Genomic DNA, 26740 nt, shown 5'->3' with positions numbered 1-26740 from the left:
GTGAATAAATGGGGAGATGCCTGAGAGACATGAAGCGTGCGTGAATAAATGGGGAGACGCCTGACATGAAGCGTGTGAATAAATGGGGAGGCGCCTGACATGAAGCGTGTGAATAAATGGGGAGGCGCCTGAGAGACATGAAGCGTGCGTGAATAAATGGGGAGACGCCTGACATGAAGCGTGTGTGAATAAATGGGGAGACGCCTGACATGAAGTGTGCGTGAATAAATGGGGAGACGCCTGACATGAAGCGTGTGAATAAATGGGGAGACGCCTGACATGAAGCGTGTGAATAAATGGGGAGACGCCTGACATGAAGCGTGTGTGAATAAATGGGGAGACGCCTGACATGAAGTGTGTGTGAATAAATGGGGAGACGCCTGAGAGACATGAAGCGTGTGTGAATAAATGGGGAGACGCCTGACATGAAGCGTGTGAATAAACTGGGAGATGCCTGACACAAAGTGTGCATGAATAAATGGGGGTTTTGAAACCTCTGACACGAAACATGCGTGAATAATGGGGAGGCGCCTCTTGCACTGGGAGAGCGCAGCTCGGAATCGCCCACAAGTCAGTCCTTCCCGCACTGACTGATAAATTTAACACAAACCCAGCAAAAACACCAATGAGCTTCTTTATGCAGCCAGACAAGCTGACACCCAAGTTCACATGAAAAATCGCACCCCAAGAACAGCCAAGAAAACCCTGGAAATGAAAAGACACGCCAGACACACCCTCTGAGACATTAAACATCCTAAAAAGCCTGTATAATTAAGCCAGTGCAGTCGCAGCACATGAAAACCGGTGGCCAGAAGGAGGAGGCAGGAGGTCCAGACGCAGACCCAGGCATGCCCAAAGAGGTGGCATCTCAGGGACAGAGGGGATTCTTCATTGAACAGGGAGGGGACAACTGTCCAGCTGCTGGGAAGGTCCGGCTCTCTTCCCCACTGCGCACAGGGTGGGGGGGTCTGCTCTAAACTCCTGGTGGGGCCCACAACTCTGCATCTCCTTTCTTGTGGAGCAGAGGAAACAAAGTGTACACTAGCAATAGGAGGTCCCTGGACGCCCCTCCAGGGTATGTCTCAGCCACAGGCCAACCCTCTGCTTCGGGTAGACTGGGTGGGAACCTGAGGCATCATGGCTTGAGGTGGCTCCAGCGATGGGTGGCTACGAACACCCTCGAGGCCTCCTCAACTCTCCACATGGCCTAGAACTGGCTCTCCCAAAGGACACAGCTTCAGTCCGTTCCCATCAGTCGGACACCGTTCAATCTAATGCGCACACTACTCAAATCACACTGAATTATAACATTCAGGAAACATTTGTAGAGACCTGTGGCAATATGACATCAGGCTACATAAAAACGAAGAGGAAGCCTGGACAGCACGCGAGACACCGTCTCTACAAAAAACACAACATCAGCCAGGTCTGGTGGCGCACGGCTGTGGCCCTAACTACTCGGTGGGCTGAGGCTGATTGCGTAAGCCCAGGAGGGTAGAAAAGCCTTTCCCAAAATGAGTGAGGCGTGTGTTCTCTGACAAGAGGACTGTGCCGGCAAATTTGTTTTTGGGAAACTGTACTTAAGCAAAATGAAAAGGCCTCTTTCCTGCAGGCTTTCTGGAAGTCGTGGATGAGCGGATAGGAATGAGGCACACAGCATTTCCTCAGCGTGGCTGCCTCGGAACCATCCGCTCCGCAGCATGCGTTCTAGAGAACATGTCAACACAACACGCCACCAGGAACTGCAACCATGCCAACAACGGACTCCTCAGCACCAACCTGAAAAATTCTGAAACACTCTTGAAATGAATTTGGAAGGTATTTAATTCAATTTAAAAATAAATGCTACTGGGCAGTATCATGGTCTGCACAAACTCTTCCCCAACTGTTTTAGGGAACCCAAAATGTTAATGGGCCTTTTGAGAAAAGGGTTCTGTGGTGAAGCAAGGTTGGGCAAAGCTGGCTCGCAGCAACTGGGAGGCTTGCACCTCGTTCTGCAGTCACCACTTAACCAGCCAACACCAACAGTGCACACACGTGGAATCTGCACTCCAGAGGCCCCGCGTCCCCAGAGGTCTGGGCGGTGTCAGACTCAGCACTGGCACGTGGAGTGGACCTACTCCTCGCTGGAGAGGAGAACCCGAGGTCCTGGCCGAGGGGAACCATTGGACATGCCCATCAGGGGCAGGTGGTTTCTGCCCACAGCCTTGCCCAGGGAGAGGCATGGCAGGTGAAAAGTCGAGCAATTAGAGAACGTGTAAGACAGAAGTTTGGAGCTTCGAGATCACTTTGTTTAACCATTTCATTTCAGTGACAAGGAAACTGGAGCTCAAAAAGTACTAGGAAAAAGTTCTAAAATGTCTAACACTACTCACTTTTAATCTAAGGGTTATGCAATATTACCCAATGAAATGCAACTTGCATTTGCACAATTCAGGTTGAAATCGTGCTGACCTCAACCCAGGTGGAGGGAGGCTGTGCTCTGCAAAGGGTGTGAGTCAGATGCTCACGTGCCCCTGCTTGCTGCAGAGACCCAAGGTGAAAAGGAGGGTCCCAGGCAGCTCACAAAGGGAGCAGCGACGCAGCCCCCTGCTGCCTCTTGCCCTCACCCCAACCCAGCATGGTCGGCCTGGTGCCCACCTGCCTGTTGGCCACCTTCCTGTTGCAACGCTGGCCACTGAAAGTGAAGGCAGGGGATGAGGTCCCCAAAGGCATGCAGAGGCCACAGGCAATGACTGGGCACCCATACATCCATCTGCCCTGAGTCTATGGGACTGTGGGCTTACCCATGTGGAGCAGGCCCTGTCTTACTCTCCAGGTAGCCCAACCCTCCCTCCCTGCTCACTCAGGGGGGCTTCCCCACAGGGCACCAGCAAATCCCAGGTAAAATCCACTTGTGCTCTCTCAGTTAAGCATCTGGGACAAAGGAGGTGCTGGACCAGCATCTGGGAGACCTGTTACCTGAGGAAAGGGAGTGTGCTTTTTGAAAATTACTGTTCTGTTTCCTCTGTATCCCAGCCTGACATCCTACTCTAAAGAACAGCAGCCTGCACCTCCGCCTCTAATACACCGGCACTGCACTACTTTCTGCGCTGGGGGCGTATGGGGAGTTGGCAGGGGCCCAGTCCATGGCCCTGGCCATGGCCTGACAGCCTGACTCTGATTTAATCAGAAACTCTGTTCACGGTGGGGCTACTACTGATGACCGCATTTCTCAGAGGTGACATCCTGTGCACACTAGAGGCCCTCGTGTCTTTTGGGTCACATGTCCCTATTAGACTTGTAGAATATTCTGGGCACAGCATCCCCAGGAGCCCTATGCAGAGATGACATTTCTTTTTTTTTTTGAGATGGAGTCTCGCTCTGTCGCCCAGGCTGGAGTGCAGTGGCGCCATCTTGGCTCATTGCAAGCTCTGCCTCCTGGGTTCACGCCATTCTCCTGCCTCAGCCTCCCGAGTAGCTGGGACTACAGGTGTCCGCCACCACGCCCGGCTAATTTTTTGCATTTTTAGTAGAGATAGGGTTTCACCATGATAGCCAGAACGGTCTCGATCTCCTGACCTTGTGATCTGCCTGCCTCAGCCTCCCAGAGTGGTGGGATTACAGGCATGAGCCACCGTGCCTGGCCGTCATTTCATTTCTTAATGTCTTACATATGTGAGAACTTTTGTTTTTTTTTTGGAGAAAGAGTCTCACTCTGTCACCCAGGCTGGAGTGCAGTGGCACGATCTCACTTGCTGCAACCTCCACCTCTCGGGCTCAAGAGATTCTCCCACCTCAGACTCTTGAGTAGCTGGGACTACAGGTGCGTGCCACCATGCCCAAATAATTTTTGTATATTTTGTAGAGATGGGGTTTTGCCATGTTGTCCAGACTGGTCTTCAACTCCCGAGCTCAACTGATCTGCCAGCCTTGACCTCCCAAAACACTAGGATTATAGACATTACTAGCTACTGTATCCAGCCAATATGTGAGGTTTTATAAGTCAGATGGTACCTGAACAAAGTGCTTGAGGTGGTAAAAACGGAATATTTAAAGCTGTGAATCAGAGTGCGTCTGTCTAGCAAAATATTATTATTATTTTTAAGAAATGGGGCTGGGCACGGTGGCTCACGCCTGTAATCCCAGCACTTTGGGAGGCCAAGGCCAGCGGATCACGAGGTCAGGAGATCGAGACCAACCTGGCTAACATGGTGAAACCCCATCTCTACTAAAAAAAAAAAAAAAAAAAAAAAAAAAAAATTAGCCGGGCATGGTGGCAGGCGCCTGTAGTCCCAGCTACTCGGCAAGCTGAGGCAGAAGAATGGCATGAACCCAGGAGGCAGAGCTTGCAGTGAGCCCAGATTGCGCCACTGCACTCCACGCTGGGCGACAGAGCCAGACTCCGTCTCAAAAAAAAAAAAAAAAAAAAAAAAAGAGATGGAGTCTCGCTCTGTTGCCCAGGCTGGAGTGCAGTGGCATGATCTTGGCTCACTGGCAACCTCCGCCTCCCAGGTTCGAGCAATTCTCCTGCCTCAGCCTCCCAAGTAGCTGGGATTACAGGTGCATGCTGCCACGCCCTGCTAATTTCTTCTGTATTTTAGTAGAGACGGGGTTTCACCGTGTTGCCCAGGCTGGTCTCAAACTCCTGAGCTCAGGCAATCCGTCCGCTTTGACCTCCCAAAGTGCTGGGATTACAGGCGTGAGCCACCGTGCCCGGCCACAAAGTATTATGTTTACTAAGTGATCCTGCTAGGTCAATTTTTAATTCCAAAAGATATATAAAGAAAAAACAGGCCAGGTGCGGTGGCTCACGCCTGTAATCCCAGCACTTTGGGAGGCCAAGGCAGGCAGATCACGAGGTCAGGAGATTGAGGCCATTCCTGGCTAACATGGTGAAACCCCGTCTCTACTAAAAAATACAAAAAATTGGCTGGGCGTGGTGGTGGGCGCCTGTAGTCCCAGCTACTCGGGAGGCTGAGGCAGGAGAATGGCGTGAACCCAGGAGGCGGAGCTTACAGTGAGCCAAGATAGCACCACTACACTCCAGCCTGGGTGACAGAGCCAGACTCCGTCTCAAAAAAAAAAAAAAGGAACAACAATTTTCTTGTCCTTTATTTCCTCAAGACTTCTCAAAAAGGCCTCATATTCCACTGGTTCTACAATGAAGTGCCTAGAGCTCCATCCTGTAGTAAGCAAAGCCTGCCTGCATGAAGGTGCTTCTATGTGACAATTATTTGCAAAACTCAACATCAGGTGGCTAACGTCTATATTCCCAGCAACTTAGGAGGCTCAGGCGCGAGGATTGCTTGAGTCCAGGAGTTGGAGACCAGCCTGAGCAACATAGCAAGACCTCATCTCAAAAAACCAACAGAAAACTCTCAACATTAGGAAATAAAATAACATGGTACCTTCAGATAATTTATGTCCCTGGAATTACTTAAAATCAATGATTCTCAAACTTTAATATGCATCAGAATTACCTGGAGGGCTTGCTAAAAACAAACCACTGGCCTGGGCTCTCCCTGGAGTTTCAGACTCAGTCTGCCTGGGGTCGGGCTAAGAATCTGACCTCTCACATGCTGCCGGGGGCAGATGTGGCTGAGGTTGAGGCACCACACCAGGAGGTCACAGCTACCAATCCAGGTTGCACTCTCCTCACCTGTGCGGCAGGGACATGGCCCTGACATCGGCCTGCTGTGACCCAAAACAGGTCAGGAGCACTGGATGCGAAGCCTGTCATGCAGCAGGACTGCAACACGTAAGTGCTGCTGGCTTGGCCTCTTCTGTGCCATTAAGGCCCTAGAGCCTGACCGCCAAGTGGGCTGCCAGCCACCCTCCTGCACACCCTACAAGCTGCGACCTGCTTTGCCAGCTGTTCCAGGTGAGGCCCAGCCTGCAGCGGGCACAGGTAGGACCGAGAAGGCTGGGTGACAAGCGGACCCACTCCTGCCAACAGCACGCACCAGGACATCTGCACTTGCAGTGCAGCTCCTTCCTTCCCTCCGGGTCTCAGCAGCCCAGCTGTACTGGCTCCCTCTACTCACTGTTTTCCTCTGCAGCCACCTACCTGGTGGACCCACCTTTCCCTTAGATGCTCTTTGTGACAATCATAGGGGGGTCTCCACCCTCCTGGCAGAACCCTGACAGTTCTTTCCACTGTGTCTATCAGAAACAGCCAGGGCACCTTGCCACTGTGACACATGCACCCTGACCCTGTTCCCAGAGGTCCTGACTCACCAGGTCTCGGGGGAGGCCTGGCACAAAAGGCCTCAGGTTAACTGTAACATACACAGAGGCTACTCTATAAAAACAAACAAAATACAAACATACAGAAAAACCTGGCTTTCAGGCACCAGTGAAAACCTTTCAGCCCTGACTGCCGAGACTTTAACATTTGGGGGGTCCTGCAGTGTAGATACCGGCTCCTGGGAGAGAAGCTAGGGAGCCAGGAGCCAGCTTCTGTCACCTGGTGCCAGCATGGGAGACACCTGTTTCTGTAACCAACACTGATAGGCAAAACACACACAGAGGGCACTCCAAAAAACCTCAGAGACCTGCCGAACCACTTCCAAGCAGGCAATTTTCCGGTCCCTGCTCCAGCCAGGGAAACTGGAAATAGAGTGTCAAGGATCACGCCCAGGTTCTAAAATCCATCCTTCCCCACACATATTTATAGAGACCTCTGTGCGCACGACCTCTGGGGAAGGAAAGACGATATCCACATCTAACAAAAAAACACAAAGGCCTCCAGGGCTTCAGGAGACACCCCTGGTGATCCTGCAGAGTTCTGACTCAAATGCTCCTTTCTGTGATCTGACATTCCACACAAAACTTAATTAGAAAATGTACATGTTAACCAAGTCTTTAAATACCTATCCCTTTAACCTCTAAGCTCTCACCTGCTGGGGCAGGTGTGGGCCACTGGGGCTTCCTCCCCCAACTTCCGCAGGCAGAAAGCCCAGGGTAGCCTGCTCGCAGCAAGAAGGCCTTGAGAAGGGCCTTGCAGGGCCAAGTCAACAGGACCGAATCCTGGAGTGCAAGCCCTGCAGGCCTTCCTTTTTTGAGCACCGTTTATTGTCACTCCAGATAGAAATCATAGTGATTATGATTCCCTAATAGCAACCAGAAATGTACAGGGCTGCTAAAGCCTCAGCATGATGGAGTGCCAATTCAGATCTGCCCGAATTATAATCCAGTTCCCTGCCCTGAACCTCACCGTGCCATCCACAGGCAGAGGAAAACAGCGCTTTATATGCCATGCAATCCCCCAAGATCTGACTTCCACCCTTTGACTCAGGCACTTCTTCTGTTAAGACAGGATTTTTAAAGACCAGGCATAAAGGGGCTGGGTGCAGTGGTTCATGCCTGTAATCCCAGCACTCTGGGAGGCAGGCGTGGGTGGATCACTTGAGGTCAGGAGTTCGAGACCATCCTGGCCAACATGGTGAAACCCATCTCTACTAAAAACACAAAACTGAGTTGGGTGTGGTAGCACACACCTGTAGTTCCAGCTACTCAGGAGGCTGAAGCAGGAGAATCACTTCAACCCAGGGAGGCGGAGGTTGCAGTGAGCCAAGATTGCGCCACTGCACTCCAGCTTGGGCGACAGAGCAAGACTCTGCCTTGGGAAAAAAAAAACAAAAAACAAAAACCAGCCATCAATGCCCTGGAGGAGAAGCAGTGAAGGCAGAACAGCCCTGACAGCGAAAGAGGCCGCAGCTGTTGTGCTCCTGGCTTGTGGCAACCTCCACACATTTCCTGGCTCCTGGGTAATGTGGGCAGGGGTGAGGAGCCAGAAACACAGACGCGTGGGACTCTAGAGGCCTCAAGGACAGCAGCGAAAACTCTCAGAGCTCAGGAACCACAACGGTGTTGAGTGCTGCCAGTCAAGGCCCACGGCACAGAGCGCTAACGCTTCCTTCCTAGAAGCAAAAAACTGAGATGAGCTCTGAGAACCGTGCCTGAATGCTCTCAGGAACGTCACTGCGACTCCAGTGAGTGGGGCTGGCTCTCAGCCGAGCGCACCCTGGGGCCCTGCACATGGCTGCTCTCTCCGGAGCGTGGCCGCATGCAGGAAGGAAACGGAGGGGCAGGCAGGGCCATTCCTTACACTGTGTCTCTGACATCTCTCGGGATCCGAGAATTCCAATCTCGAAAAACTTCATTTTCTTTGTCAAATTCCCGTTCGTCTTCGCCAATGGTCACCGTAAACCTTTTCTCTTCAAAATCAGGCTCCTGTTCTTTTCGAATAGTTGCTTTTTTTAAAACCTACCGTTGTAAGAAGAAAGAAGTCAACATGGAACAGAACACCGGGCGTCGCTGTTAGGAAACACAAAGGGAGCCGTCCCACCCGACCGCAGCAGCCCTGCAGGAGCAGGAGCTGCATGCTGCAAGTGCTCAAGGGGTGAGGGGCAGACACAGCATAGGTGTCTTTCTGGGGAGGGCAGTCTGTGCCCGTCTCTGCACAAACAGCTGCCCCCGGCCTCCGTGTGCCCACATGAGGTGCTCATCACTTCCTTCAACTACCCTTGGAACTAGATCCAGGGTTCAGTCACTCAGTGACAAGCACCAGGTGGAGTGGCTGGAGTCTCAGAGGGAAGGAAGTGACATGCCGAGGGAGTGAGAAGGAACATCTTGTCCGTCATTTCCCAGCAGGGAGGCTGACCAGGAAAATGAGGAAGCAGGGCTGGGTGCCGGCAGAGTGGTCCCCAGAGCTGAAGCTCACACACTGGGGCCAACGTGGGCCTAGAGGGAGGAAGTGTGCAGTGATAGGATCAGAAAGCTCCAAGTTTTCTCCAGGAAGAGCAGACACTGAGTCTCGGGAGTGTGGGGTGCAGATCCTGGGGGTGTGGCTCGGGCAGCCTCGCCAGGCTTTCTGTGAGTGGCTGGAGACTGCACCCTGTGCTCCTCAGCAGTGCCAGCTGGGGTGTGGCCCAGTGCTGATCCAGCCCCATGAAGACAGTGGGTATGCCCTGGACTGAACTCCCTGGCCTACTGGGCTGCTGCCTGAGACAGTTAGATATAACTCTCCATCCTTCCAGGCCTGGTGGCGCATGCCTGTAATCCCAGCCACTTGGGAGGCCGAGCAGGAGAATCACATGAACCTGGGAGGCGGAGGCTGCAGTGAGTTGAGATTGGGCCATTGCACTCCAGCCTGGGCAACAAGAGTGAAACTCTGTCTCCAAAAAAAAAAAATAAATAAAAAATAAAGACACCACAGAAACAGACGCCTAACTTCAGAGATTTCTGGGGCTCTCTCTGGACCAAGGAAATCCCAGTTTTGTCAAGAACCACTCCAGTAATAGCATCTTTCTTGTCGGGATTTCTGCTGAATTGTGTTTACCTCCTTTGCATGCCGGAGTCCTCGTTCCCAGGCACTCTCTGTTGGGGGCTCTGGAGGGGGTGGAGGCAAAATTTCATCAACTACCGGCCCACCCTATTGAAAAACGAGAAGGGAGAAGGTGAGAAAGTAAAACTTTCAAGTGTACAGAGAAACCAGACAGTAAAAACATCAACTACAACACAAGCCGGCCGTGTGTGGCCGCTCTCCTTCCACCAAGCCTCACTCCGTCCTCGGAAAGCCGAGGCCTGCTTCCACTCGGGACGACAGAAGCAGCCGAAAGGGGGCACTGAGCCTGCGCTAAGGCACAGTGACTTGTCTTAAGCTTGAGATTCAGACACAGCTCAGCTGGCTGATGTGCTAACAATGAAAGAAGAGGCATCACGCACCCAAGGGTTGGCGGGCATCAGCGGGTGAGGTCCGAGAGGCGGGGCACCATTAGGCGGGAAGGGGTCGGCTTTGGTGATTAGGGAGTAGTTCCCCTTGTCGTTCACTCCAGGGTGTATAAACCTACAATTCATTCCCCAGGTACAGTTCCCTATGGAAACAAAAGTGAGATCAGAAAGGGTCCACAAGAGCCTAATTGCACAAGGGCAGCTGCTGGGGTGGGGGGTGGGAGAGGGCAGAGGCCATGTTTACCCAGGCCTGATGGCAAGCCACACAGTAGTGGGGACTGAACTAATTGCACAAGGGCAGTAGTGGGGAGGTGGGCGGGATGAGCCTGGAGAGGCTGAGCCAGACAGCTGCACCTGCCCAGGCACGGCAGTTCCCCAGACGCTGCCAGGCACCTCGGTCAGAGTGACCACAAAGTCACTTTGTGGAGAGTTCACGCATATCAACTGTCTGAGTATTAATTTTCCCCTTAAACCAGAAAAGCCCCAGAGCTTTGCTTCCAGCCCTGGCCCAGGCTCATCTAGGTACAACTGGATGTTAATTGTATTTGTGCCGAAACAGACATCAATGAGAAGCATTAACAATGATCAGAAGCCTGCAAGTGTGCTCAGGGTCCCCGTGGCCACCTCTGTATGTCTGCATTTCTCTCACAGAGAAAACTCTCACAGAGCATTTCAAGATATTTCCGGAACTGAAACAGGGCTTTTACACTTTGCTCATAAATAACAATCACAAACCTTCATCTTCAACAGAATATCCGGGTTAGTAAAGGAAACCTCGACTTTTAAGTGTAGAATATAAGACATCTAAGTGTCTAACTCAATTACTGAGTGAATCACTTTTTAAAAATGTACTTTTTTGGGAATAGATAATGTGTACACATTGTTTAAAACCAAATATGGCATATAGTATCTAAGTGGTTTAAAAAAATTTTTCAATGGGTTAACATGCAGTTAGATTTTAAATCATTTAAAATTTTAACCTTAAACATCATGAACACTTAAGCCTGCATTAAAACCAAGTCAATACAACATAACAATATTGATCCAAATTAAACATGAAAGAAAACTTAAAACTGCTTCTCTGGAAATGCAAAAATGACAAGTAATTTTTAAAATTTCTAAAAGCATTTCAGAGATCACACATTAAGTCAAAAGAAGTTGGGAGGCCAGGCGTGGTGGCTCACGAGGTCAGGAGATCAAGACCATCCTGGCTAACACGGTGAAAGCCCGTCTCTACTAAAAAATACAAAAAATTAGCCGGACATGGTGGCGGGCGCCTGTAGTCCCAGCTACTCAGGAGGCTGAGGCAGGAGAATGGCGTGAACCCGGGAGGCGGAGCTTGCAGTGAGCCGAGATCGTGCCACTGCACTCCAGCCTGGGCAACAGAGCGAGTCTCTCTCAAAAACAACAACAACAAAAAACAAAAGAGGTTGGGAAATGTTATTCTATAGGGGGTTCAAAAATCCAGAGCCTCAGAGAGATTTAAAGAAAAACTGACTATGCAGTCATCCATCTAAGAGAGACTCAACACACTACAGAGCTCTTCATGGTTTGCCTCTGAAAATACTCATGCAGTATTCAAAATCACGTGTGTAACTAAACAAGTAACAAAAGCTCATTGTAAAAAATGTCCAAGTACAGAAAAGTGCTGACAATAGAAACCACAGCTTTTCTGTACTCCTTTTCCTTTTTTTTTCAGATGGAGTCTCGCTCTGTCACCCAGGCTGGAGTGCAATGATGCAATCTCGGCTCACTGCAACCTCCACCTCCTGGGTTTCAGTGATTCTCCTGCCTCAGCCTCCTGAGTAGCTGGGATTACAGGCGGGTACCACCATGCCAGGCTAATTTTTGTATTTTTAGTAGAGACGGGACTTCACCAAGTTGGTCAGGCTGGTCTCTAACTCCTGACCTTGTGATCTGCCAGCCTCGGCCTCCCAAAGTGCTGGGATTACAGGCGTGAACCACCACACTCGGCCTCTGTACTTCTTTTTCATCTAAAATATGTATCTGGGTGGTGGCTAAATGTTATTGTTCTTTTCTGTATTTATGAAAATTTTTAGGACATCACCTACGAACCTACTATCAAAAAAGATCCTTTCTCACTGATATTGGCATGGGGAGAAAAGAGGAACAAGGCAGAAGAGAACAAACCAGTGAGCGCCAAAGAGCAAGCTGAGAAGGCGAGCGTGGGGCTGCCACTAGAGACCAGACACTGGTGGGTGACAGTGTTCAGCTCTCGGGGACCACCTGCCCGGAGGTGCTGAGCGCTGTCCTGCCCCTGGCCAGAGTAAAGGGGAAGATGGCTCTGGAAAGCAGCACAGTTGGTCTGCACGTCTAGCTGGGACACACATCCAGCAGACGTCAGGCAGAAAGAACACCGTTGTCCCATCTACCTTTTTAAACTGTGAACTTTTATCTGTGTAGGAACACACCGAACTGTTGGGAATGTGGGAAGAGGCTTTAGATTTTATTTTCTTGCCTTCTGCCAGCCCATATTACTTTCTTTCCTTTTTTTAATTTTTTTTTTTGAGATGGAGTCTCGCTCTGTTGCCCAGGCTGGAGTGCAGTGGAGCAACCTAGGCTCATTGCAACCTCTGCCTCACAGTTCAAGCAACTCTCCTGCCTCAGCCTCCCGAGCAGCTGGGATTAGAGGTGTGCACCACCAAGCCCGGCTAATTTTTGTATTTTTAGTAGTGACAGGGTTTCGCCATGTTAGCCAGGCTGGTCTCAAACTCCTGACGTCAGGTCATCCGCCCACCTCGGCCTCCCAAAGAGCTGGGATTACAGGTGTCAGCTACCGTCCCCAGCCTTACTTTCATAATTTAAACAGCAATTTGTTAAAAAAAAAAAAAGAAGAAAGAAAGAAAGAAATTATCCAGAAAATAGAAGCAAAAATAAAGATCTTCTGGTTTACAAATTGTATAGTCTTCTATTTCTAACTGGGACTCCAAACCCAAAATTTATGTGGATTGTGATTCTAACAGTATAAAGATAGTTCTGCGGATACTGTGTACACAGACATGGCCTCAGGCCAGAAGAGGACAAGGAGGGACAGAGGCCGCTGGAGCGGGGCGGAGGCGGCCCCTCCACTGCTGAAGTGTCTAAGTACTATTTCTGGCTTCAAGACAGGATGATGGTCTTTTTCTTAACTGGAATGTCAGCACAGCAGCAACTGGTTTTTCTTTTGTTTTGTTTTTGTTTTTTTGAGACGGAGTTTTTGTTCTTGTTGCCCAGGCTGGAGTGCAATGGCACAATCTCAGCTCACTGCAACCTCCGCCTCCCAGGTTCAAGTGATTCTCCTGCCTCAGCCTCCCGAGTAGCTGGAATTACAGGCATGCACCACCACGCCTGGCTAATTTTGTATTTTTAGTAGAAACGAGGTTTCTCCATGTTGGTCAGGCTGGTCTTGAGCTTGCGACCTCAGGTGATCCGCACGCCTCGGCCTCCCAAAGTGCTGGGATTACAGGCATGAACCACCACGCCCAGCCAACTGTTTTATTCTCTTATTAATCTTTACGCCTGTGTAAACATTGTATTATTTTATATATATGAAATATTTCATAATCAAATGAAATACTTGTAAATAAAAAATACCCACCCACTCTAAAAGGTACACTGTGAAGTTGACCTCCTATCCCATGCCTCCAGGGCCGTCCCCAGAGGCAGTTATCAATATACTGGGGCTCCATCCATCAATGATTGCCCCCTTTTACCTGAGCATATATATTATGCTCTGTGCTGAACCTTGCTTTTTTTCACTAAACAATGTAACTACACAAAGGGAACCTGCATGCTCAGCAGCAACCAACCCCAACTGGATCAGGGAAACAGACAGGAAACAGATAGGAAACGTAGAAAATCCGGAAACTAAACACAGAGACGGCAGGAACGGAGGCTCAGCTCATACTCCAGCACAGCCCACACATGAAATATCTTTAAATGTCTCTTCTGATTTTGAATACAGTAAATACCAATTCCCTGTGTTTACTTGGTTTATATGGGTCATTTCTATTGATACGTATGATATTAGAAATTAAGAGAGACACTGAAAGATATCTCATTATTTAACAATAACAAGATATCCAATATATAGTAACAAATATTTATGAAACTGTTTTTAAAATATTTGGTGAGAGGAATGGCATTCTTTGCCTTTTTGCGAATCTCTTGAATGCTGACCCTGGAAAATCCCTGGCCTCCCATCTGCATGCGATCGACCATGAAGGGCCGCTGTGGCTCAAGCAGGAGAGGACATTACAGCCCCAGGAAGAGATGCAGCTAGAGAGGGAGGGGCATCTAAAAGCCTTTTCAGATGTGCTCAGAGCTTCTCCCTGACACTGCACTCAGCAAGGGAAGGCTCCTTACAGCGAGCTGCAATTGAACCCTATCACCACACTTTTCCAACTTGGTTCTTCTGAAATCCATTGGTCTATCTTGAACTTTGAATGGGTCTTTTACCCAGGCATGATTCTGTGACATCCTGCAATGGTCACCTGAGAAAGTCCTGACACACCGAGAAGCTGGTGAGCACACAAAAGTCCAATTCTCAACTGAAAGCTCCAATTTTAATACTGCTAACACTGTCCGTTGTTCTCCTTGAAGCCACAGGCTCACTTTGTTCCTGCCAGGACCCGGATCTGCATTCCCTGGCATGTCTGCCAGTCTTTCTCATGAATGTGTGCTCCACGGAGAGCGCACAGGGTCAGCCGCAGCTCCAGCCTTGCATGTGCTGCCCCTTGAGGCTGCTGGACTTGGGTGCTGGCAGGGGCTCTACCCACGCTGCCACTCCACCACGCTGAGTACTGAGACACACACAGCAGCTCTGCTTTCTGGCTTTCCACAGTTTCAGTTACCTGTGTCTGAAAATATTAAATCGAAAATTCCAAAAATAATTCCTAAGTTTTAAATGATGTTCTGTGCTGAGTAGCGTAATGAAATCTTGTGCCGACCTCCTCTGTCCCACCTGGGACACGAATCATCCCTTTGTCCAGCAGATCCAAGCTGTCCACGACGCTAACTGCCCACTAGTCACTTAGCAGCCCTCTTGGCCAACAACCGTTGGGGGTACGGCGGTGCTGTGCTCACTGTGGCTCAGTGACTCAGGATCACTGGGGGCAGGTGACCTTCCTTCTGACACATTGACAGGAGGTCAAGAGGGGCCCAATGCTAAGTGGCAGGGCCTCCGTGTCATCACACGAGCATATTTCATCCCACGTCATCAGATGGCTGAGTGCAGTAAAGTGAGCTCTTCTGAGAGACCACATTCACATTTTTATTACAATTGCTCTATTTTATGATTGGCTATTGTTGTTAATCTCTTACTGTGCGTAACTTATAAATTAAACTTTATCATAGGGATATGCTTATATAATCATGGAACTGTATACTTAAAATGGGTCAATTTCATGGCACATAAATATTACTTTAATAAAGTTTTTTAAAAAGAACTTACGAATAATAAAAATAAATAAAACATCTGTACTCAAGTGTAAGATTTAATTAAATTACAGTTCTTACTACTACAGCACAGACATGAAGTAAAGCGGCATTTGAAATGCCAGTGCATGGTGAATGCCTGGCTCAGCCTTACTGTTATTATAAATATAGTTTCGATTTGGGAGGCCAAGGCGGGCAGATCATTTGAGGTCAGGAGTTCGAGACCAGCCTGACCAACTGAAATAGAAAATTTAGCCACTACTAAAATATAAAAATTAGCCGGGCATGGTGGCATGCGCCTGTAATCTCAGCTACTCGGCAGGCTGAGGCAGGAGAATCGTTTGAACCCGGGAGGTGGAGGTTGCAAGTGAGCTGAGATCACGCCATTGCACTCCAGCCTGGGCAACAGAGGGAGACTGTATCTCACAAAAGTAAAATAAAATAAAAGAAAAAGAAAAATAAATAAATATAGTTTTGACCTCAGGGTCCCCTGAAAGGGTCTCAAGGACTCCCAGGGGTTCACAGATGACACTCAGACCTGTTGCTTTAAACACAGTTTTGCAAGGATTCAAAACTGAGCAAAAGACATTTCTCCAAGAAGATACACAAATGACCTCCTATTAAGCACATGAAAAAAGACACCCCACCACCAATCTTCAGGAAAGGCAGATCAAAACCCAGTAAGATATTACCTCCTACCCACTGAAATGGCTACTATCAAAAAAAACAGAGAACAGAGTAATGGTGAGGACGTGGAGAAACTGGAAGCCCCCACACCACTGGTGGGAAAGTAAAACGGCACAGCCACTGTGGAAGACAGCTTGGCGGCTCCTCAAAACATGAAACATACAACCACCAGGTCATCAGCAACTCCACTGCCAGCGGCTCCGCAAAAGATGAAACATACAACCACCAGGTCATCAGCAAGTCCGCTGCCAGGCGCGTGCGAAAGAGCTGAAAGCAGGGTCTGCAGAGATTGTTACGCCCGCGTTCACAGCAGCTCTATTCACAGTTGCCTAGAGGTGGAAACCACCCAAGTGTCCATCCACAGATGAGGGAAACACCCAATGCAGCTGCTCCACACTAACAAATATTGGTCAATCTTTTTTTTTTTTTGGAGACGGAGTCTCGTTCTGTCGCCCAGGCTGGAGTGCAGTGGCGTGATCTTGGCTCACTGCAACCTCCACCTACTAGGTTCAAGCGATTCTCCTGCTTTGGCCTCCCAAATAGCTGGAATTACAGGTGTGCTCTACCACGCCCAGCTAATTTTGCATTTTTAGTAGAGACAGGGTTTCACCATGTTGAGCAGGCTGGTCTCGAACTCCTAACCTCGAGTGATCCACCCACCTCGGCCTCCCAAAGTGCTATGATTACAGGCATCAGCCACTGCACCTATTATTCAATCTTAAAAAGACAGAAGGCCGGGTGCAGTGACTCACGCCTGTAATCCCAGCACTTTGGGAGGCCGAGCAGGGCAGATCACGAGGTCAGGAGATCGAGACCATCCTGGCTAACACAGTGAAACTCCGTCTCTATCAAAAACTACAAAAATTACCTGGGCGTGGTGGCGGGCGCCTGTAGTCCCAACTACTCAGGAGGCTGACGCAGGAGAATGGCGTGAACCCACGAGGCGGAGCTTGCAGTGAGCCGAGATGGTGCCACTGCACTCCAGCCTGGGTGACAGAGCAAGATTCCATCTCAAAAAAAAAAAAAAAAAAAGTATTCCACCACAATTTTAAAAAATTGGGGGGAGCACAGCCAAGGAGATCAGACCCAAAAAATGGACTGGGATGCTTGTTCACTGAGGGATAAATCAGAAGCCCAAAGTAGGGGCCGGGTGTGGTGGCTCACACCTGTAATCCCAGCACTCTGGGAGGCTGAGGTGAGCGGATCACCTGAGGTCAGGGGTTCGAGACCAGCCTGGCCAACATGATGAAACCCCATGTCTGCTAAAAATACAAAAATGAGTTGGGGTTGGTGGCAGATGCCTGTAATCGCAGCTACTCGGGAGTCTGAGACAGGAGAATCGCTTGAACCCAGGTGGAGGTTCCAACGAGCCGAGATCTCACCATTGCACTCCAGCCCGGGTGACAAAGCGAGACACTGTCTCAAAAAAAAAAAAAAAAAAAAAAGAAAAAAAAGAAATAAACCCAAAGTGGGACACAGTTTAAAGAAGATGCTACTTACTCCTCTGTGGACAGAACTTTATGTCCTGATGATCCAACACAGGCCCACGAGAGGTAAAACATCCCATGAACAAGTACAGCTCCAGTTGTAGTGTATGTGCTGTGGAGCCGGGCAGGCGTACACAAAGCACTCATCTCTAAAATGTGAGCAAGGTGTGTTCCCAGTGCATTTTGCTGTCAATTGGTCACAAATCTCAATGTGTCCACTAAGCGATTAAATGATTAATCTCTGTATTACAACGTGTCGGAGATAAAGCTAAGAGAGGCCTGAGTAGTGGCTCATGCCTGTCATCCCCATACTCTGGGAGGCTGAGGTGGAAGGATTGCTTAAGCCTAGTATTTGAGACCAGCCTGAGCAATATAGTGAGATCCCATCTCTACAAGTAATTTTAAAAAGAAAGATGAGCTCTTGCAATGTTGCCCAGGCTGGTCTCGAACTCCTGGGCTCAAGTGATCCTCCCCATTCAGCTTCCCAAAGTGCTACGATTACAGGTATGAGCTACCATGTCCAGCCACCGACTTTTTTCTAAGAAAAGAATTTTCTAATTGTGACACAATTCACATAACATAAAATACTCCCATTTAATGTGTACAATTCACTGGTTTGCAGTATATTCACAAAGTTGTGTAAGCATCACCACTAGCTAGTTCTAGAACATTCCATCAACCCAAAGAGGAAATCCTGTACTCACTAGCTATCACTCTCCACCCCCAGCCCAGGCAACGAGGAATCAATCTACTTTCCGTCTCTGTGGATCTGTGGCCTTCTGTGCTCCCTTCTGTCACTCAGCACGTCTTTAAGGCTCGTCCACATTGTGGCATGAGTCACAATCTACTTTCTGTCTCTGTGGATCTGTGGCCTTCTGTGCTCCCTTCTGTCACTCAGCACGTCTTCAAGGCTCGTCCACGTTGCGGTGTGAGTCACAATCTGCTTTCTGTCTCTGTGGACCTGTGGCCTTCTGTGCTCCCTTCTGTCACTCAGCACGTCTTCAAAGTTTGTCCACATTGTGGCATGAGCCAGTGCTTCATTCCCTTTATGGCCAAGTAGCATTCCACTGCATGGACAGGCCACACTTGTTTATCCACTCCTCACTTTTTGGGTACCTGGGTTGTTTCTTTTTGGTTACTGGAAATTATGCTGCTGTGAACATTAATGCACAAGCTTTCACATAAATGCACACGTCCGTTTCTCTTGGCTGCATACCTGGAGTGGAACTGCTGGGTCATACAGTGGGTACCCGGGAGCTTCTGAGGAACTGTTTCCTAAAGCAGCTGCACCGTTTTACCCTCTCACGAGCAGTGAATGACAGCTCCAACATCTCCATATCCTTGCCAACACAACAAACTTCATTTTGTTTTTAAAATAACTTGTTGTTATTGGAGGGATCATAAACTGAAGAATTTCAATTTCATATAAACTGCAGGTAGGCAGAAACATTTAAGTCCAAATTTCTCATAACAAAGCAGCAGTAGAAGACATGATCTAGAAAAAAGAATCAGCCACTTCCTCTGTACCACCTCACTCTACAGAATAAAAACACTTCTGAAATGAGTTATTGATAACACCTGACTAAGCCGCAAAAATGCTGCCTTATCTAGCTTCTGATTTCTTTTTTTTTCCAAGAGACAGAGTCTCACTGTCGCCCAGGCTGGCGTACAGTGGCACGATCATGGCACAACTGCAGCCTCAACTTCCCAGGCTCAAGTGATCTGCCCCCCTCAGCCTCAACCCCCCACGTAGCTGGGACTACACATGCGTGCCACCAAGCCCTGCTAATTTTTCATTTTTTGTAGAGACAAGGTCTCACTATGTTGCTCAGGCTGGTCTCAAACTCCTTTCTTGACTGTAGAAACCCTTCCACATGGTCTCACTCGCTGAAACCCAAACTCAGTACTTAGTCTAACCTTGGGGGCACCACCTTCCAATTCTGACCAACCCACGTGATGTGCAAGGAGACAGGATCCTGTCTGTGTACATCCAGGCATCTCCCAATGAAGGGAATGAAGAGTTCCAGTAACCATCTCTCTTTGTCTGTTTTGTGCTTCTGTTGTTAAATTCTGGAACTAGCTCAGCAGTGAGCCCTGGGCTCCTGGTCCAGAGACTCCCTGCCCTGGTGGATGCTGCAGCCTCCTGCAGTTGGAACCATCAGGCCAACGCCGACTGGCTGGTCAAGCTTCCCAGTCACACTGCCACCCAGAGACCAGAGCACTGCACTGTGATGGGTGCTGATTCAAAATGACTGCAAATATGTACACGTACATGTGTACAGATTGTTCTCCATCACTTTCATACAGAAATTTGAGACACTGATGTTGTTAATTCCCACACTATTACGGAAAAGAGGTCTTCTGCTTAAATTCCAATTTCTTGAAATACTGACACTGTGAATACCAAAGCTTTTCCAAAACGTACCGCACATTTCTCTGCATTCTTAGGCGTGTCTGTGACAATCTACGGCTCTAAGTCTGCTGCCCTCACAGGCTCTCCCCAGTGGGGGCCCCTCACATGCAAGTGTGACTTGGGCGCGTCAACTGTTTTTGCTTGGCAAAACCAAGCAAGCACACACCCACAGGAGCGAGCCTGACCCGGGGTTCCCATGAGCCCCACATCATCAGGTCATCTCTTGCACAGGGGCATTCCTGGCTGCTCTACGAGCACAGCCTGCCTCTGAATGATGGGACTCCGCCACACCCCAAGGGTGTGTCCTGCCTGTCCCCGATGCTCGACTGGCTCACGTGCCTCTAAGGAGGAGGTTCCGAACAGCTCTCTGCCCCTCAAAGACCCCCTTTCCTTCTGGCTTCACAGCTGTGTTCTGGATCCAGGAGAAGGAAGTCTGGCCTCTGGAGTAGGGGGACTTTAAGGTACTGAAGAGAGTGAATATAGCGTATTTTGTACCTTTAACCTGGCCTCTGAATGGTATGGAATTGGATATTGGTGGAAGAAGAGTGGATAATGGTGTCACAACATCTGGAAAAGAAGTACAGGAAGCTCTTGTGAGCTTTAGACGGCACACACAGGCTGGCAGTGACAGTCATCTATGGGCTTACAGCAAAATTAAGAGAAAAGAGAAAAACACCTTCCCACCTTTCCAAGGGGAATGCTGAATTACAAGAAATATGCCAAAACTACTGCTGCACATCAAAGATACCCTTACAAGTTGGAAATTCTCATTTCCATTTCCGAAACCCCCAAGACATTAAGCAGCAAAACAAAAAGCCCTAACATCATCAGGCTAGAGTTCTGCCACATTTTAAAATGGGTCAGCCCAGACTTTTCTGACACTTTCTTACACTGCCCCCTGCTGCAGCTCCTGAACTCACACCATTCCTTCTACAGGAGAGAGCCCTGCTGCCTTCAGCGGCCATCTCTGGCCATTTCGAAATCCATTCCACACGAACAAACGCTTCGGACACATCTTGCAGGAAACGGGGCCATCTCTACAGAGGTGGGGAAAATGCTAATTCTGGTGTCTAGAACATTCGGCCTTATGAAAAGGACCACTTTGAAAAATGACTGATGCCATCTGCATTATAGTTATGGGTCTGCTGCGATCGGAAGGGCCTGGGACCACCAGTGTGAGAATGAGAATGACCAGGCTGCTCCCACCAAGGCAGTCATTAAAGTGATAAAAGCACCAATAAAAGGGCCTATTGTTTACCATCAATATTGCCACCACCACCACCACTACCACCTAGCCAGTAATGCCCAGAGAACTGCCTTGAGCAGAGCAGGGCCTGGCAAGGTGAGCCAGCACCACAGCCCCAGAAGCTGGGGCCCCAGCTGGCTGCGAGAAGGCCTCACACGCAGACAATTACCTTTCATGAAGAACCGGCAGGTGGGACGAGGCCTCACCTTCCTGTCACTGGGGTCCTTCACTTCACCTTCTTCCAGGTCATCATCCTGAAACAGAGAACACCGTCTTAGCGTGGGGGAAGCATCTATCAATCAGCACTGCTTTCTCCAAACCAGAAGGGGCAGGAAGCTGCATGTGGAACCTGGATATTGTCACAGGAATTGAACTCACGTCAATTTTCCAAATCTTAGGTCCCAGATCTACACAGCAGGGATGATCGGAGCGTGCCTGGCAGCTCTAAGCATCCCGCCACAGCACCAGGGAGAAGCACCGTGCAGCACACAGGGCAATTTACAGAGTGGGCTTTCGTGACATTTCTCTTACTATCAACTCTGGGCAGGAAATAGTAACACTTCGGGGTTTTAAAACTTTTAACATTTAAATAAAATTTAGAGAACAAAATATTTTATGTCCCTTAAACACAAACTTCCTCTAATTTACAATTCTTGGGGAGGGGAGGAGTTGGGTGCCTCAGGGCAGTGATGCCAGCAGACAGAAGTGGCCCGCCTTGAGGCTCATCCTCAACCAGCTCCTCACCCTGGCTGTCAAGTCTTAGAACAACCCAGGAGCTCTAAGCTGGGCCTCACCCACAGGGACTCGGATGCACAGCCAAACCTGACCCTTGCTTGGTGCTCTCCCCAAGCCACCCACTGTCCCAGGGCCTGTTCCCACGGATGTGCAGCTGAGACCCCTCCTTACACCACCCCAGCCCACGTGGGCACCAGCTGCCCACCTGACATCCCTGACACACGACCATCCAAGATGGAAGTACTCGTCACCCTGATCCTGGCCTCTTCCAGCCAGCCCTAGCGTAACCAATCTCACCGGTCCCATGTGGCCCCTCTTGATCCCCCTCCCCATCTCCTGCAATCTGCACCACTGCCCATCACACCCAGCCTGGTAAAACCACTTTCTAACTGACCTCTCTCATTCCCTCCTCAACTCCTCCAGTCTCGCTTCACAGTGTGAAGCGCCCTTTTCCAATTCCAGGCCTGACCGTGTTCTTCCCTCTCCTCTTCCTGATTATTCAACTTACTTTCAGATGGAAGCTTGAGCCCCCTTCCTTGGGGTGGCCTTCCCTGAGCTCCCCCTACGACAGGTCCTTGCAGCCCCAAGCCCTGCAGGTGTTGCAGCCACACCTGAGCATCCTTGTGTTGACGACACCACCGCCTGCCTGGCTGAACCCTGTGCCCCACCAGGGCAGGCCCACGTCTGCCACGGCAGGCCCATCGTCAAGTTGCTGAGCCCAGGCAGCATCTGGCTCACAGTAAACAGTCCGTAATTATCTGTTGAATGAAAAAATGCTGAAACCAAACCCCGGATTTACGACAACCTAAACTTTCACAGCTTAAATATTCGCATCATTTTTTGCCTCAAAGATATCTGGTTATTAAAAGGTATTTTATAAGGAAAAGAACAGATTCCTGAGAGTTATATCCCTTAAGTAATCCAGCAGAATCACTTTTTAAAGAAATGATCAAATATAACAAATTAAAAAAAGAAATGATCAGAGAAGGCATGTTTAATTTATGCCAAGTGACAGGATGTCTCTCTTCTCTGGTCTTTTAGTTAGTGTCTTCTTTTTACTACTATTCTTACAGTAATGAGAACCACACTAAAATCTCAACGTGGTATTCTATGTAAGCTCAAATCTAAGTTGAGAACACATTCTTTGTTCCCATGAGAAAAACAAAACTCATTTGGAAAGTTCGAATCCATTCCAATCTTCCTGCCTTACTTGGAAGTGAGCGTGTAGGAGATAAGGTGGTGAGGAGGGTTTTTCCCGCATCAGGATGAATAGGAAACAAACTAGATCAGATGTAGCATTGTTTCTGCAAAGATGTAACCACCAACATTCACAGAAGCAAAAAAGGAGAACAATGTAACCACCTTAAGATTGGAGGGAGGACCCTGTAGCTACTAAAGGTGATCAGTAAACAGACCAGAGTTGCATACTGAAGGTGCGAGACATCATTTCAACCCAAAGAACACAGACTAGCACCTACACACTGACCCCAGTCACCCAGCCTCTACACCCGCAAGGACCAGGGGCTGTACATATTGGTGTGCTGGGCTTATGGCCCCTTTCAGTTAAAAAATCAAACAAACAAAAATAATCCACCAATCACTCAGCAATATAATATTGTGAATTTTCAACTAACCACCATTTAGCACAATGGTCTTTTAAATAATGGATGATTACCATGCTTTTTTTTTTTTGGAGACAGAGTCCTGCTCTGTTGCCCAGGCTGGAGTGCAGTGGCACGATCTCGGTTCACTGCAACCTCTGCCTCCCGGGTTTAAGGAATTCTCTTGCCTCAGCCTCCCGAGTAGCTGGGATTACAGGTGCCCGACATCACGCCTCGCTAATTTTGTTATTTTTAGTAGAGATGGGGTTTTGCCATGTTGGCCAGGCTGGTCTTGAACTCCTGACCTCAGGTGATCTGCCTGCCTTGGCCTCCCAAAGTGCTAGGATTACAGGTGTGAGCCACCACGCCCGGCCTCCGTGCCCAATTTTTATTACTTTATATGTGTAAATAACAAAATATTCAACCTCCCAAAATAAATAAACAAATCACTAAATAATGGATAATTAAAACAAGTTCTTAAATTTTAGAATATCATGCAAAGACAACTCAAGACAGGGACCCAGAGCTGAAGTCATCTGAGATTGTCACACTAAGTATCTGGCACACAGGAACTCCGGGCCTCCTGGTTTCCCTCACGCCGATGGCCTTCTGCTCATGTGACCCGAGCCACAGAGAGTAGGAAGCAGAGGACAAGGAGGGGCCTGAGTGGACCAGCTAGCTACAAATTGGCCTAAAAACGGATGGTGCCCGTGGGGCTCTCAACACACACCACCTGGGACAGGCCAAGTTGACGTGGACACTGAGGGTGAGTGTGAGGAGGCACACAGGCCTCAGTGCACCCATCTGAAGCTGGGTCTCCACGCTGGCACACTCCTGTTGGTGCTTTCTCACCGCAGGGGAAATACACACGTGGAGGCTGAGGGCATCATCTACTCCAATTTTAAGAGCCTTTATAAAATTCACATGCAGTGGGGGAAAAGGCCCAGGTTCAAATTCTGGGTCCAGGCTGTCATGATTGTGAGTGTGGACAGGTCACCTGATCTGCAAAGCTCACCTTCCCCTTTGCACAACGGGGCAGGTGCCCCAGAGCAGGCTGATGTGGGCTGAAGGAAAATGCTGCACCGTGATTAAAACAAGAGCAGCAAGTGCTCAGCCAGTGCGCCTGAGTCCTCCATTTCAAAGGAAAAGCCTCACTGGTAAAGTGCTAAACAGGACTAACTCAGAGCAACGACACAGGTGATTTTCGCTTTCTTCTTTGTGCAGCCTTTTCTTTTCGTTTCTTAAATAGAAAGAACACTGAACACGTATTACTTACACAACAAGAAAAAAGTTGTTTCACACTGGAGCTTCTGTACAAAGGCAGATGCAGATAAGGAAAGGGGGCCACTGCGTGGAGCTGCTGTGCCAGAGGAAGCCGAGCAGCCGGGCCCCGGGCCCAACCTGGCACGGCCACTCAGGCCAACCACAACCTCCCGAATCCTGGGCATCTCGTCTGCAGGATGTGGGTGAAAATACGGGTCTATCATTCCTTATCTGAAACCTGTGGGGCCAGGTGTCTTGAGAATTCAGAAATATTCTGGCTTCAGAAAGGTGACAACACGGGGTCTAAACCGGTAGCCTGCGAGGTACACAGCAATCCTGTGCAGAGGTCTCGGGGCCCCTCCCACAAGAGGGGAGGCAGGAGGCTATGAGCAGCCTCACGTCAGCTTGGGCCAGGTCTGCCACCAGGTGAGGAAAAGGTTTCAGTTCTCAGAGCTTCTGAGGCCTCAGAGCTGTAAGGACGGTGGCCTGCGCTTTTTCACATGGCTACGTGGAACACTAACCACGCTAAGGGGCACAGAAGGTCTCTGAGCCTACTACTGATGCTACAGAGGCCCTTTTTCCAAGTGTGGTACAGGCCGCTGCTTCCTGGGCTTTGGCAATAGAATGGGCACACTTGGCACCTTATCAGTGACATGGAAGAGAACCCCACTTGAAGTGGAAACCCACAGCCATGAGGCTCGCTGAAGAATCTTCTGCAGAAGAGCTCATGGATCCGGACATAAAAGGCGGGTGGATCACGAGGTCAGGAGGTCAAGACCAGCCTGGCCAAGATGGTGAAACCCATTTCTACTAAAAATACAAAAATCAGCTGGCCGTGGTGGCGGATGCCTGTAATCCCAGCTACTTGGGAGGCTAAGGCAGGAGAATCGCTTGAACCCGGGAGGCAGAGGTTGCAGTGAGCCAAGATCGCACCACTGCACTCCAGCCTGGGCAACAGAGCAAGACTCCATCTCAAAAAAAAAAAGAAAAAAAAGAAAAAAAAGAAAAGAAAAAGGAAAGGTGGATTTAAACAGGAGAAAATATTAAAGACCATGTGCAAAGAAAATGTTCCAAAAGGTGGACTGAGAGCTACCAATTATGACAGGAGTCATGTGGCCCACCCACTCAGGACAGGGCCCACTGTGCTGCTGGCTGGCTGGGAGGCCACCCTACAAATGTAGGAGGTCCTCAATAAGAGGAGAATGGAACAAAATGGGAACCCTATCCTTCCCAAGGGCCAGTGTGCTCCAGGTGACGGAAGGTCCGCTAATCAAATGTCAAGTCAGATATAAACACGGAACACGGAGTGAGCAAAAGAGCGGGCAGACAGACCCAGGCCAGGCCTCTCAACTGTAACGGCAAATCAGAGCCTCGCCAGGCTGGAAGGAGCTTGTCATCTCCCAGCAGGAAAGGTGGTTCTGGGGAGAAACTAGACGTGTAGGAGAAAGAAAGGAGAGGCTGCCACATGGCATGAGTGGGTCAGGGTGGGCTCCACGCACTCTTCAGGGGGACAGCAGGAGCATAAAAACAAGGCCTGCTGCACCCAGCTCTCTTCCATGCCGCTTCCTGAACAGGTAAGAGACCAGTGACTGAAGGTCAGCTGGTGTCAGGGACGCCCTCACCCACACCACAAATGAGCCAGGTGCTGCAAACAGCTGGTCCCAGCCCCGTATGGAACCTTTCCACCCCACCACGCAGGCCAGCGGCACTTCCAGAAGATACTTGTATCGGGGGGTGTTCTGGCAGCATACCAAACACAGATTCAAGGCCTTAGGCACAAGCTATGTGGTTTAAACAAAGAATTTCAAGGGCTTATTGTACAAATTGATGTCCCGATCAAGGAAAGTGTACCCCATAATCAGTTCACCTGTCCCAGTGACCCAAAATCTAAAAGGGACATGTGCCCTGAGAGAAGAGAAAGCGCTTCTGAAAAAGAATGATAAATCAGGCCAGGGACGGTGGCTTGGCACTTTGGGAGGCCCAGGTGGGAGGATCACTTGAGGCCAAGAGTTCAAGACCAGCCTGGGCAACATAGTGAGACCCCATCTGTTTTTTAAATTAAAAGCAACAAAAATTAAAAATCAAAACTAAGAAAAAGAGAAAAGAATGCCAAATCAAATGGCTCTCTAGACTTTGCCACTCAGTCCTTCCAGGT

General features: G+C 49.3%; 1 protein-coding gene across 2 annotated transcripts in view; it reads right to left on the bottom strand.

Annotated features, from left to right (window-relative positions):
• The window catches only part of ZC3H18 (zinc finger CCCH-type containing 18), a 62787-nt gene that overhangs the window by 25281 nt on the left and 10766 nt on the right, over positions 1–26740 (bottom strand). The window contains exons 3-7 of one of the 2 annotated variants that reach the window (XM_063700387.1): positions 21156–21240; positions 20236–20307; positions 9712–9860; positions 9326–9418; positions 8093–8250 (exon numbers count right to left, since the gene is read on the bottom strand). In XM_063700387.1, coding sequence (XP_063556457.1) covers positions 8093–8250; positions 9326–9418; positions 9712–9860; positions 20236–20307; positions 21156–21240 — 557 coding nt within the window. The remainder of the gene's footprint in view (positions 1–8092; positions 8251–9325; positions 9419–9711; positions 9861–20235; positions 20308–21155; positions 21241–26740) is intronic. The other variant, XM_063700388.1, reaches the window with a different exon arrangement.

Source organism: Gorilla gorilla, chromosome 18 (assembly GCF_029281585.2).
Source record: "Gorilla gorilla gorilla isolate KB3781 chromosome 18, NHGRI_mGorGor1-v2.1_pri, whole genome shotgun sequence".
NCBI classification, from domain to species: domain Eukaryota; kingdom Metazoa; phylum Chordata; class Mammalia; order Primates; family Hominidae; genus Gorilla; species Gorilla gorilla.
This window is presented reverse-complemented; position numbering and strand designations above follow the sequence as displayed.